The sequence below is a fragment of the Sceloporus occidentalis genome, unplaced genomic scaffold (assembly GCF_023333645.1).
Source record: "Sceloporus occidentalis isolate IW3139 unplaced genomic scaffold, rSceOcc1.0.p SCAF_122, whole genome shotgun sequence".
NCBI lineage: Eukaryota > Metazoa > Chordata > Lepidosauria > Squamata > Phrynosomatidae > Sceloporus > Sceloporus occidentalis.
In genome coordinates, this window is record NW_028317102.1 from 37132 (window position 1) to 50910 (window position 13779).

The 13779-nt window shown below is 38.5% G+C and overlaps 1 protein-coding gene across 1 annotated transcript; it reads right to left on the bottom strand.

Moving 5' to 3' along the window:
• Nucleotides 1-3645: 3645 nt before the first annotated feature.
• LOC149282111 (G protein-coupled receptor 54-like) lies at nucleotides 3646-13424 on the bottom strand. Its single transcript, XM_089498610.1, has 5 exons — nucleotides 13178-13424; nucleotides 7434-7558; nucleotides 5999-6134; nucleotides 4975-5213; nucleotides 3646-4020 (listed from the first exon to the last, which is right to left on the bottom strand). The coding sequence occupies exons 1-5, from the start codon at nucleotides 13422-13424 to the stop codon at nucleotides 3646-3648; spliced, it is 1122 nt and encodes a 373-aa protein (XP_089354736.1).
• Nucleotides 13425-13779: the final 355 nt, after the last annotated feature.

Here is a 13779-nt window from a genome sequence, read left to right on the forward strand (position 1 = left end):
TATGCAACCATTGCAACACATTCAAAAAAACTATTCTGTTATTTTATTAACATCTATAGCATATATAAGTAGAGCTTGAGAAAAGAATATATCATTTGTTTGGATACATTCAAAATAAAAAAGAGGAATCATGATTGATGTCAAGAAATGGCACAAATGCCCCCCAAAACCACCAGTATTTAGGGTACAATATAGCCTTCGCAAGGAAGGAGTTAATAGGAAATGACATGTGTGCGCCCACTGCTGTTTAATGAACTTGGACAGTTCTGTTAAAATATTGACCTGTGTATCCAGCTTTCATTATATTAGAATATGGTGAAAACACAGACTTTTGTGCCCTTTTCTCTTAATCTATTAATGAGTGGTTACATCAAGAACTGGAATTTTAAAAGACGCCTTTATTAGCAATCAGTCTCTCTAGAATTATAGAGCCTCTCAAACGCGTTGGTGCTCCTTAGAACTATACGGGTAAAAAGCAAGCTAGTCTTACCTAGAATTTTAGAAACGTTAATTGTTAATAAATCAATGAATATCTTTGCAAAGACAGATAAAAAAGGCTAATACATTTTTAACATAGAAATGATCTTGCGGTATAATTAACGGACAAAGTAGCTCAAAGTATAAAAGGCATGTTATAATGAACACTCAGAAGTTCTAAAAAGCAATCGATACTCAGCAAACAGTCCGTGTTTTTTTATTTCTTTATACTCGATATACTGTATCTAACATAGGCGACTGCCTAGTACGCTGTGCTGTGGGGGCACCACGAGGTCCCTTCCTATGTTTGTAAGTACATGCAATAAGATGCTGTGTTAGTTGTGTACTTGGCTGCATCAGGCTGTGTTACCTCTAAAATTAGAATGCAAATATTAATTGTGAGTATATTTCTTTATAGCCAAGATCCGTTTTTGGTGCGCATGAGTATATAAGATTTGCCCACCAGTAAAACTCACAAAGTGTTTCAGCAGCAGTAAAGATAAATTAGTTTAATTTCAAATGGTTTGGCTTGGCCTTAATGAAAAAGTATATAAACGGAACGCTCAAAAGTACATTATTTAAAATGGCACACTCCCTAATATAAATTGAATTTTTGACTTTTGGCTTTGATGCTACATGCGCCGGAACCAGTGGACGGTGTGGCAGCGGCTCTTACCTGCTTTTAGCATGCGAAGAAGAATAATGTATTTGATTTCATTTATAGACACATATAGAATACATTATTATTATTCGTGTGACTTTTTAGGTCTGTAGAACACTTACTCAGCAAACATTCTGAGGTTCTAGAAAAGAGGGACATCAGGGAAGTGAAGAGGGGCACGGAGATTTCGGGTCCCTAGATTAAGGACACTTGGGAGGTTTGCTATATCCATTTAAATAGTGATATACTACATGGTCAAAACTACATTTTTTAATATTATCTATCGTTTTATATAGCGCCATCGGATTCTACAGCGCCGTACAAACGGTAGACAGGACATAGCAATTAGTATATAACAGACCAAGATGAAAAATAGGAACAAAAGGTGACACGTACACAATCATAGCTTTAATATGGAGTCGGTGTTGTGTTTGCGGAGGTCACTGGCCAGGTTCAAACAGATTTCAAACAGATTTCAAACAGCCCCGGCCTTCAGTAATGCAGTGAATGAGCTAAAATGGTCAGGATGCAAACTGGGAAGAGGTGCAATGTTGAGCGGAGTCTCCAAGGTAGGATTTGCACCGCACAGGGCACGAGAAGGTCGATTCCGTGTCTTACTAAGAAAGAAATAAGCACCCGCAGCGGTAATGTCTGTGTCTCATTAATGAAACGAAGGAAGAAACCAGGTATAAGGGCACTATGTCAGGGCAAACGGTGCGGAGGAAGGTTTAGTGAATTCACATTGCTACATAAAAGCGCCCTGGAACCAAGGACCAATATATATCACGTTGCAGGAGAAATCGCCGAAGCATTGTTATTCTCTGTATTGTAGCTCATGATCTCCTGGCTAGGTACGAGGTGGACCTTCAGACTTAGAATTCAGTTAAGCCACATGTTCTTTTGACCTTTAGAACTTCACCTTTTTGATTTCAGATACAAATACAATATTCTAAGACGTGGGAAGTTGGTAATAATTGCCCATTGTATACAGGGGCTCCTAAAATATATATCTATATATATATGAAAAAAATCAATAATAATAATTTCATTTCTGCTGTGACCTTTTACCAAAGCTGGGCATTCACGCAACGGCCCCAAGGGTAAAGTGAGGAATCACACGCGATATAATTTGCTTTGTGGAGACAAATACTAACTTTTAATAGGAAAAAGGGTACAGTCTGCAACGTGACTCACCCAAATGAGTCATTTCTCAGATCCGTTCCTCCTTGCCTCTGTGGCAGGGATTAATAACGGCCCTTGGGTTTCTTGCCAGTAAACATCTACCTTGCAAGATTCGTGCTGTCGTTGGCCTGCAGACTCGTACGGAAAAGAACCTGTCCAATGAGGAACACACGTCTTTGACACTAAATGGAGATTGAACCGTGACTCACACTAAAAGTGTATTCAAATATTCTGGATGCGCCAATTAAAGGTGTTTCAGTTTGGCTTGAAGAGTCAGAACGCATTGTATCAGTAGACACCTTTTGGGTGTTACTTTGTTAACACACTCTGAGTACATCAATATAAATTAGAATTGAATTTTACAGATTAACGAACGCAATGATTCCTACCATGACTTTCTTTTTATTGGAAAAAAAGTAGCCTCCTCTCATATAGCAAACACTTAGAAGGCTTAGAAGCACTATAGTCAATCATTAACATATATTAAATCCCAAAGAAAACAACTAATTCAACATGGATTCAATGTTACAGATGAAATGTGAATACAAAATATGAATCTATTTCATCTTATTGAGCGATTATTTTCTGTACTCTCCCATTGTTTACTGACGGGAAGAAGCAAGAAGAAGAAGCCATTTTCAGTTGTAATCCACATGTTTTAACTAAAACTGTAGGTCGGGGCCACATCATTCATCTTTGCTCAGGTTCATTCAATAAACCAAGAGTTTGGAGGAGAGTTCCTCAAGTCTTGGCATCACTATGCATTATACAGGTTAAACCCACGGAAGGGCTGAGCTGGACCTCTAAAATGTATAGTTAATTTGGAGAAACTTTTTTAGAGTCAATTTCTTAATTATCGTAAATTATTGAGGGCCATTTATTTAATTTAATTGTTTAAATATGCTGGAAATCTGATTAAGAAACAAAATATTTACAAGAAGTAGGAGCAAAGAAGTCTCATTAGTTAAAAAAAAAAACCGAAGACATGGGGAAATGAGAAATAAAGGTTTCCAGTAAAAGCCAAAATGATAAAAAAAACCAAAAAAACATCATATTATGGAAAGAAGTGAATTTAATGGAGAAACGTAGGACATCTCATTACAAGACTTTTACATAGCAACTGAATGTTTGTCTGAAGAAAGGAACCTTGCGAAAAAAATATATTATGAGCTTTGTGTTATTTTTGAAAATATAATACAAGCATTTGGACTTTTTTTATTTACAAAATATAAACCACAGAATCCCGAATCCATATCTATTGTCCATCTGATTACTTTCTGCTGGTATGCAAAAAACACCCTGAAACGGGGCTGTTGACTCCAAATTCACTTTAACTCGTTGTTTGTTGACTCCATGGCTACAAATTTCATCTCGTTATTCACTGTCCCAGATGTTATGCTTCCATCCCTAACTTTACTCCGGAACATGAAAGGGAAGGCTTTCTTGAAAGATTTCCTGAAGCTGGCGCCCATGAATCCATAAACTATAGGATTAATAGAGGAGTTGGCATACGACATACAATTGGCCCAGGTTTTGATTTTGTAGGTTGCGTAGTTGGCTTGAAATCCGGGGTAGAAACCCTGAAAGAGGCTGAAGAGCTGAATGGGACCCCAGCATATGGTGAACAGAAGGACGATCACTATTACCATCTTGGAGATTTTGCTCCTCATAGCGATGGTACGCTCGGACAACAGCTGGACCTGAAACATGAAAAGAGAAAAGGGATATAATTATAGAATGGAGAATACTAAGAACACAAAGAAAAACACAACATTTTCTTTGAATATTGGTTTTCCATTATATGACTCAACAGTATGACCATCTAAAATGAAAAGGACAGTCTAATGCCCCATACAGCTCCACAAATGAAGTAAGTGCTTAAATTAGTATTATTTACCTTAAAAAAGCCTTACTTGGTTTGGCAAACTCATCTCCAGCAAAGAGGAGTGGCAGGTAATGAAGCAAATGCTACATAATACATAGACGGGGTTCTGGGGAACACTCAGGTATCATATACATTAAAGTACATATGGTCAATAGAGTATCTCTTTAAAGCATACAAGCCCCAGTACATGATATAACTTAACTGCGCCAAGTAAAATAATTTTGCCTTGAGAATTAATTGAATTTTCTTAAAGAGTCAGCCAGCATCTTGTTTTTAATACAGAAAACTCTGCAAAACCTTATTTGTTCTTTAAATCCAGATTTTCCATGAACAAAATGATCTTCTGATATCAAAGGTTAAGTTACTGAATATCATTGATGTACCACCCTGTCCATTACCGTATATTAACCCCTTAAGGACAATGGGCGGTCCCTAAACCCATTGAAAACACTGCATTTTGAGCCCGTACATGTATGGGCTTTGTCATTAAGGGGTTAAAGCTGAAAGCCTTTAGAAAAAGTGCCAACATTTGGCTATAATATATATATATATATATATATACATTTTATTTTTGAATTTAGATTTCTTAATTCAGAGTCCTTTTATTTAATGCGTTCTCTCCAATTACCTTTTATTAGAATAATTTTGTTATTAAAAATAATAATAATTCCTAATAAGGAAAAAAAAAAAACCATTACATTTCGCTAAGAAATGATAAATTGTTATGGTTTTATGAAAAAACACTTTAAAATGTAAGAGGCTTTTGTACCTGATAGTTATTGTCCATGGGTTCTACCACTGGCTGCCCTACTCGTTTCAACATTAACGAATAACATACGCAAATTGTTAGCAGAGGCAGCAGATACACGGCTAGAAATTGGTACAGGATGCAAGCCTTCTTCAGGGTGTCTGATGGGAACTGCTCTATGCAATAGGTCCGGGGTCCGTACCAGTAACCTTTTTGGATCTTTTGGTACGGTATGATCGGCGTAGACAGGAGAAGAGACCCTGTTGACAATGACAAAGGACAATTGAAAATCGGTTAACATTTTGATAATTTATGCATGAAGCTTCATTGTTCGGTATTTCAGTACACGGCTAGAAATGTCACGATCACGAAAGCCGAGCAAATAGAACAAAGGCATTGTGAGTTATGCCTTAGAGATACAAATTTTCAAATGTGGCAGAAAAGTTGCCAATAAAATACAACCCCCCCCCCCCAGAAAACCCACAAACTTTCGATTGGGGACCGCACTTTAAATAAAAAAAACAGCAATTTTGGTAATTCTTAAAAAAATTTATTCATCCGTGGACCAAATATTTGTTAACCCCAAGGAGCACATTTGAAGTCTACAATACATTAAGCTTAAAAAAGAAAATACAACAAAATTCTACTTAAAAAACCTCTAGTTCCGCTGCTCCTAACTTCTCCCCCTTTCTATTCTGTATACACACCTTCAGTCCTACTGATGATCCTACTGTTCAGTCCTACTGATGTCCTACTGATGTTCCTGAGACCCACCATTGTCTACAAACCCTAATATATACGATTACCCCCCGCCATTGGTGAAAAGAAAACAAACAAAAAAACACACAAAAAAGAGAATTCAATCAAAAATAAATTAAAATATTAAAAATATTTAAATTATAAATAAATTAAATATTTTTTAGATGTTTAGGTATGGTCCTAATCCATGGTTTTATGTTATTATTATTATTTTTTTTGCATAACGATAATTGGACAGATATTTTTCTATGTAATTGAGCTTTATCAAGGCAGTAAGGTTTCATACCTATCCAAATACAGATGCTGACAATCATGGCTACCCTCGGGGTGCGATGCCTCAGCGACCTCAGTGGGTATAACGTGGCGTAACATCTGTCAGCGCTCATGGCTGTCAGGGTAATACAGGTGGCTTGTACGGTTACCTACGTGCATAAGAAAAATAGTATTTTATACATATACCACGAAACATGTACACGGCCAACTCAAGGAAAAGTCATAGCTTTCATTTTTATTTAAAAAAATATATATTTTTTTAATACAAAATTGAACATCACCTCCCCTTTTGTTCTGCATTGTGTTTTTTTTATAAGGAAAATAAAAATGGAACATTTGTGCCGCCTTTTAGCCTGGCAACAAGTAATAAAAGTAATAAAAGTAATATCTGAAATTTGACTTTATGAACGCTGGTCCGTTAAAAGGTATCACAAAATTATTTGGAGCAATATGTTTCTGTGCCTTTGGCACAGACTGGGCACCACTGGTCCCATAACCGAAACCAGTACTTGGCGGTAAATGCACTGGGGGCTTGTTTAAACAGGTACACCCGACGTGGAGAACCAACTCTTCCGGGTTCAGATGTCTGGAACCGACAGCTGAGTCCCGACGATTTTCTCCCAAGTCATATTTCCTTTTGTTCTTTACAGTCATCAGTTTTTTGTACAATCATCGTGTATCCGAACAAAGAATCATTTTGCTTAAAAAACACGTCCGCTCGATATGTTTCAGGACTTCAGATGGTTCTCCTAATGTAAGACCTATTGTTGGGTTTGTTCTGGTAAAAGCAGCACCTATGGAGAAGTGAAACCCAAATCCATTCCCAAAGCAGCAGGCGATCAACGGGTTGGGAACGAGCCAAAGCCTTTTATTTCATGTAATTGCTTTGTTTTGTGAATAAAATTCTGGAATAAAACTACCCTTTACATTTACATTATCATCTTAGATTGTACATTAGCTTTATGAACACTAAATTGGGGTAAAAAGCTTGATTTTTATGCAGGTCATCTAATGGGAGACACAGCTTCACGCTTCTTTGATAGAACGTTGGCAACAATATTTGACGTAATGTAAAAAAAAATATTTCATTTTTTAGCCCCTAAAAATCCAAAAACAACATTTTACAGATTTATACTTATTTTGGGGTTATATTCTAGAAAAATGCTTGTGGTTTCCTTCACCAGGAGACCTTTGTATACGTGTTCGCAGCATCTCAGAGCTGACAGAAAGCAGAGTCAGGGACGGTGTGTTCAATTAGGATGAAAAGGGCACAGATGTCATTCCTCCGAGTGAAAACACAAGGCTCTTTGGCGTGTTTGATCAGGAGTTATTCTGATTAAACCCAGTGGCTTAGAAATCCCTGTACTTTTGTGTTGTGAAAAGGGCAGGAGACACCTGAGTTAAAGCAGGGCTATCACGTTTTATTTTACGCCAGATGTTGACTGTACCTGCTGGGAATAGGCCACAAACTTGCACATGAAGTCTCCGAACACCCAGCTCGGCAGCGGATACAGCGTAGCGGTAAACGGCACACAGCACACCAAGAACATTATATCTGTGGATGCCAGGTTAGCTGTGGATAGAGAGAACTGTAAGCTTTGTACGCCTTTACATTAACCGTATCATTTAAACATGTGGAATAACATATCTTCTCGTGAACACGGTGTCCGCTGACCTGATACACGCAAGGATAGGCAGTGTCTTAGCAATAAACACGTGGAAGACATTGGTACCAGTGGGGCATGTGTGACCACCACAATATCAGGTGCCACCTACCCTTTGGACAGATACTTTGTTGCTTAAAGGGAACCTTTTGTAATAATTAAAATAAGAATTAAAACCATTGAAATCAGATTTTCCAGGACATGTATAATGTTTACATTTTTGGCCGGGAGTTTATTAGGGGTGACCCGGAGACCCAGAGAAGAGCTGCTTTACCCGGAGTCTCAGGGCAAAACCCAGAGAGTTCGCAGGTATGGCTCAAAGTATTTTGCATACGTTAGGTTTAGCGATTATGGCAACGCCGGAGCCGGATAGTATAACTAGATAAACCGACTGCAGCAACAAATTACTGTGAGCGTCAAAGGTCACAAAAGGATAGGGTCATGTTGCTAGTAAAATGCCACCACGGGCGCTGTTACAGCAAGAGCAAGTTTACTCTTACCAAGAGAGGATGACTCTGCACCATCTATCATATAATCTAAATGGTTATAGATACAGTCTGGAGGAGAGGTTCCTTAAATTCATGACCAAATGCCTCCCAGTAGAAGAATTGTCCCTCTTTTCTCGCCTGATGCCCCTCTTTTCTAGAAGCTCAGAATGTTTGCTGGGTATGAGGGTATCACAGGGTTCTACAGCCCTAAAAGTCACAATAATATGTATAGATCAACAGGTCACAAAGTCAGAGAAAAATTCTAGGTGCAGCCACTACGCCTACATACATCTCTAACCCGGTCCTTTGGACAAGTGTTCCACTGGCGGAATTTGGAAGGCTGGGTGGTATAAATACCGGGGTCTTAAATAACATGATTTTCAAGAACCACAAAAAATAAAACCGACTACTTAATAAAAGTAAAAACGTCCGGCATGTCTGATGAGCAACCGTCATCAAGAAGAAACACGCAGGTTCCTGGGGCGCAATGCTTCTCAGCACATTGTCAATGCTTTATGTAGCACTAGCTTGGCCCATATTGTTGGAGAAATGCACGGAGTTCAAGGAGATGAAGGTTTCCTTGTCACTAATGACTGACTGTTTAGTGAATAAATCCCACTGTTGGCAGGTCATGTAAATACAAAGCTCTCTGATTCAGCCGTGTATTTCCCTGGTTGCCTTTCCTCCGTAGACTGGATATAAAGGTGAGCTCAGTATTTACATTTCAAATAATTTGATTGAAAGGATGGGATCTCCGCCTGGATTAGGTTTCAGCCATGCCTAGTCTAGAACGAAAGCTCATGTTTTGCCTGCTTAAACCTTTGTCCGCAAAAACGGCACGGTATCTGCTCATCTATAATGTGCTAATCTCTAAAGACGTTAGTTTAAGATCCTGTTTGACACACTGTACGCCGCCACCGGCAGCATATTTGCTCCAAGGCAGTATAATAAGTAAATATGCAGAGAGATTAGAGAAGTTATTATTTACTAAACCGTGAATTAGCAGGAAAGATGAATATTTCATGTCCCTGACATCACTAAATGTTATAAAACAACCAATCCCAGTAAGTGTACCTGGGAACTCTGACCCAGAGGCTCCTTTCTCGGGGTCTCAGGTCAATTTCTTCTTGACTCCCCACCTACATCACTCCCACTAAAGGCTATTTGGGGGCTGCCCCTATGCATAGTTAGTCTTGCCCCTTCATGAAACCCCACCCCAGAAGAGCCAGAGCTCTGGGTAGCCCTCGCTGGGAAGTTTCCAGGTATGTAAGTTTCTCTCGCATAATGCATCGACTAATTCGTGAGATGACTTTCAAGGAATCCCTCCACATTAACTATGCATTATACAGGGCCCACCAATGTGGGCAAAGTCTGCTTTAGTATAATTGGTCAAGCTGTAGGCTTGCGTTCATCCCCAAAAAATATTCTAGGAAAACGGGAAAGTTTCTGCCTAGTAAGACAAAGATAAAAAACACATTTTATATATATATATATATTCCAAGCACAAATCCAGAATTAGTTCATGATGGTTATTACAAAAATCCACAGGGGAAAAAAATCGATACATATTAAATGTTTCATTATGGAAGCGGCGCACTGAACAGGCTGGAAAAACATTGGAACCTCTACCGTGTAAAGAATATTGAATTTTGTTCAGTGCTGAAAAATATGCTTACGCGTTCCAAACCGTCCATGCATCGGCCAACAGATCAGACATTAATATTTATTAATATAAAGGTTTGTTTCTTTGTATTTGTTGTAGTTGATGGATGTTTGTAGTCAAAGGCAAACAGCAGCCTCTTGATTCTTTGCACCGCTGTTAATGGGACTAGTTGTACTTTTCAAAGGAAAGATATTTACTGCCTCCTAGTGGACATAGAAGTGAATTACAAGGGTTCCCAGCAGATGGAATTATTACCAATATTACGTATTTACACAACCATCATATACTCATCTTTCAATATGCTTTTCCAGGGTTTGGAAGGTGCTATCTTCCACATGTATTTAGACTATGAATACCATCACCCTCTGCCTTAGAGTGATGGGAGTCATTGTTTAACAGCTGGGTGTATTTTTTAGGTCTTTTTTAACCATGTATTGGAGCACTATAGAAAAATATGTTTCTGATTCTAAAAGCTTTTATTACCGGTAATATCCATGTTCCCTTACAGCCGGGCTGGCAGGTAACTGACTATTAGTTATACATTCTCTGCTAGAATACAGAGCAACCTATACCTGGTATATACAGGAAAATAGCACAATTATATTTCTTATGCTTCTTGAATTGACCTAATGTTGCCAACTTTTTGGAAATTTTGGTGAAGGAGATGGGGTTTCGGCCACCTAATAAATATTAATAAATGTGTCACTGTTTAATATTTCATTCATTTTAACCACAACCCTATAAGGGCCATTTAAATCCATGCATTATGCGTGATGTTGTGTACATTGGGGTGATTCTGCCCTGGCTGTATATGAATAAAATCTCCGTTCTCAGCGGGTAATGCAGTAGAATACTGTTTCATGCTAACGTTGCACGCTGCGCATGTTAACTAAAGTGCATCTCATGATACCGCTAAGTAATCCTGAATTATAATACAGGACGGGGCATTGGATTGAACGCCTGTTGTTAGTTATTCACGTGGCCAGCGCTGAACCATTTGTACCTGATGTGCGCCCTGCGTGCAATTACAGAATCCGCTAATTAAACAATAATTAGATCCTTGCAGATTGGCTCTTACCGAACAGTGAATAATATCCTAGAATCCGTGATCCGCATAGAATCCATACAACGATAGCATGTCTCAGATGGGCACGTCTAGCCATCTACGGCGTGTAAAAACTTCAATAGAGCGATTGATTAACCCTTTAGTTACCAGGAGGTATGAGCATCCGTTTGCTTAGCTATCTCAGCTGCAGGCTTAATTATTTATACATAAAATATTGTGTTTGTCTATTTACTGGCAAAAATACTGGCAAACGTATGTTAAGTGTCTGCAGTGTAAGTAGGTAAAGCTTTTCTTTACAGAGATCTGATAGCTCTGCTTCCCTGATGTTCCAAAATATAACAAATATGTTATATACCCTTTAGATGTCTGTAAGGATATTGGTAACTTCTATAGTAGTAATATAGCAGGACGAGGACAAACAAATGATGGGTATTACTGCTGCTGTCCTGGGGCTTCAGTCACTATTTCCATAGGCAGTTCATTCCAGAGCTTTACAGCCCTCACTGCAATCAATGTCGTCTAATGTTTAAAGCGTATTCTCTGATCTCCTGAACTGGAGGACAACGCAAGTCACACATGGTCAGACCTCTCCATCCCGTCCATGGCTGAACACCACAGGACCATGAATTCCTAGGGCCCCTGGGCAGTAGGCAGTCACCTAGGGAGCCAAATCAGTAATCAGGACCCAACGTTTCTATAAACAGATGTCATCCTTTCTTTTGTAGGATAAATTGTATCCCAAGGATGAAATACGTAAATATCAGGAGGCAATTAGGTAGCTCTGAAGCTGTTGAAGTTTACTTGGTGAGTGTCATGGGAGTTGTAGTTCCACAACAGGTGGATGGATACCTGTTGGCCAGCCGTATACACGATGCTTCTTCCTCGTTACCCTCACCAAATGCTATCAGCCAAGTTGAAACAATAATGTATCTTTATAGATACTGGAAAACCTCATGCTGATTAGATTTGAGATGTGACACTTTGGGGTTTCGCATGTAAGATCTTTGGGATGCACCTGCGACTCTCAAGCTAATGATAGACTGCGATCCCCACAATCCTCTGTCGGGTTACGGAGAGATACAAGTCACCCACAGAGCTCTGGGTTCCCTCCAAGACTCATAGAGATTATTTGCCTTTTTAGTTGAAATAACTTTCCTATTTTAAAATTCTCTTTTTTTTCTTTGCACAAAATCTTCCAAACTCGGCTGTAACACTTATAATCCTCATCAATGGCTTCCTGGGGCACGTTACTCCTTCGCACGGAGCCTATTTTTCCCTCTTCTTTATTAATTCAGCGTGTGCCAGAGAGGAAAGAATATGCAATTTAGAGCCTCGCTACAGAACTAAGAAAGTAATTACCTACAGTGATAGTAAGTAGCGAGCTACAGCGCTGATAACCAGGTCTTCGACGTTGGCGAGGACAACACTTTTGTACACGGTAATTCATTTTATACGTGACGCAGTCATGTGAGTAAAAGAACCAAAATGGGTATTGCAATTTTAAAGATTGGGGTTCCCAACCCCAGTCTCAGAGTCTCTGGGTAAATGGGTTGATTCTCGGGGTCCCGCAGCCCAGAACTGACTCATATACTGCTCTGACTTAATGTTATCTTATTATCCCAACAGGTGCTTTTCTCATTGCTATATCATAGCTAAACAACTCCTGCTTGAAAACAGGTGATTTGATTAAAAATATATTTATTCTAATAAGTGATGATTTTTATAATGACAATAAATGGAACCATTTGGGTGCCATTATCGGCAAGTCAACAGGCAATTAAAGGCTTAATATTTGAAGAGTCTTAAGGTCACCTCATTTAGAAATCGCCTAAGAATGGGTAAAATGAATTCATTTGTGGATTGCTCTTTTAATTAACTAGTTTTTGATCCTATTACAGGTTATGCTTGTTTTCCGTAATGTATAATTGATTTACTAAACACATGGGACTGGCGTATCTTACATAAGGCATTCTAATGGAATTATGGCAAATGGGTTTATTTTACTCTGGCTGGATTTAGACATAATTTAACCCATTATCGTATATAAAATATACATTTCGTTAAAAAAAGATAATGATTTTTTTTTTTAATTTTCAAAGGAAAATTAAAAAGACCAACAACTATTCTAATAGTAAACATAAATTAAGATGTGAAAATGTAAATTATGCTTTTTTATATTATTTTACATAGTGGTAAGGTTACTTTAAAAGCCCCCTTGTTTGTTTGACTTGCATTCTTGAGTTCTGTAAGAAGAGCTCCTTGATACCCACTCACTATCTGTGGTCAAGTACAAGATCAAAACTCTGCTTACCTATGTAAAAGTTGGTGGCAGTCCTCATTTGCCGATGTTTAGAGATGACGTATATCACAAGGGAATTTCCAATTAACCCCACGAGCATGATCAGGGCAAAAAAGAGGGGTACCAGCCAGGCGTCCGTCAGGAATGGTGGGGAACCAGTGTCTGTCCTGTTTATGGACACGTTCCCCAGCACACTAATGTTCATGGAGTCCCAGGACAAGTTCGACATCTCATCCAACATTCCTTCTTCGAGAGCCATCAACGGGCATTCAACGGAAAAGATGATTATTGTTACTTATATAGCGCCAACAATTTACGCCGCTCTTCTTACAATACATATATTCACGGGGAATGAGGAGACTAGAATAAAAGATTCCCGGAAAATATCACCCCGATTCCGGGGGAAAAACCCCCCACAAAAATCTAATTATTAATCTGTGTCAGTTTGTTGAAAAAAAGTGTAAACTAAAAAGCAAATATCCACGGTTATAAAGGTGTTCAAATCAGATGGGTTCTGGTTCAAAAACGATGTTTTTTAAATGAACCAAAAATCACAAAATCTACAGAAATATCATGAGAAATGATTTCCAGTGCCAGATTTTTTGCAAAATTTC

Coding starts and splice junctions, on each gene's coding strand:
- LOC149282111 (XM_089498610.1), bottom strand. CDS start 13,424: ATGGCTCTCGAAGAAGGAATGTTGGATGAGATGTCGAACTTGTCCTGG. Junction 6,135..7,433: donor TTGTGGCCTATTCCCAGCAG/GTACAGTCAACA, acceptor TTATGCACGTAG/GTAACCGTACAAGCCACCTG. Junction 4,021..4,974: donor CCATGGACAATAACTATCAG/GTACAAAAGCCT, acceptor TTCATGTTTCAG/GTCCAGCTGTTGTCCGAGCG.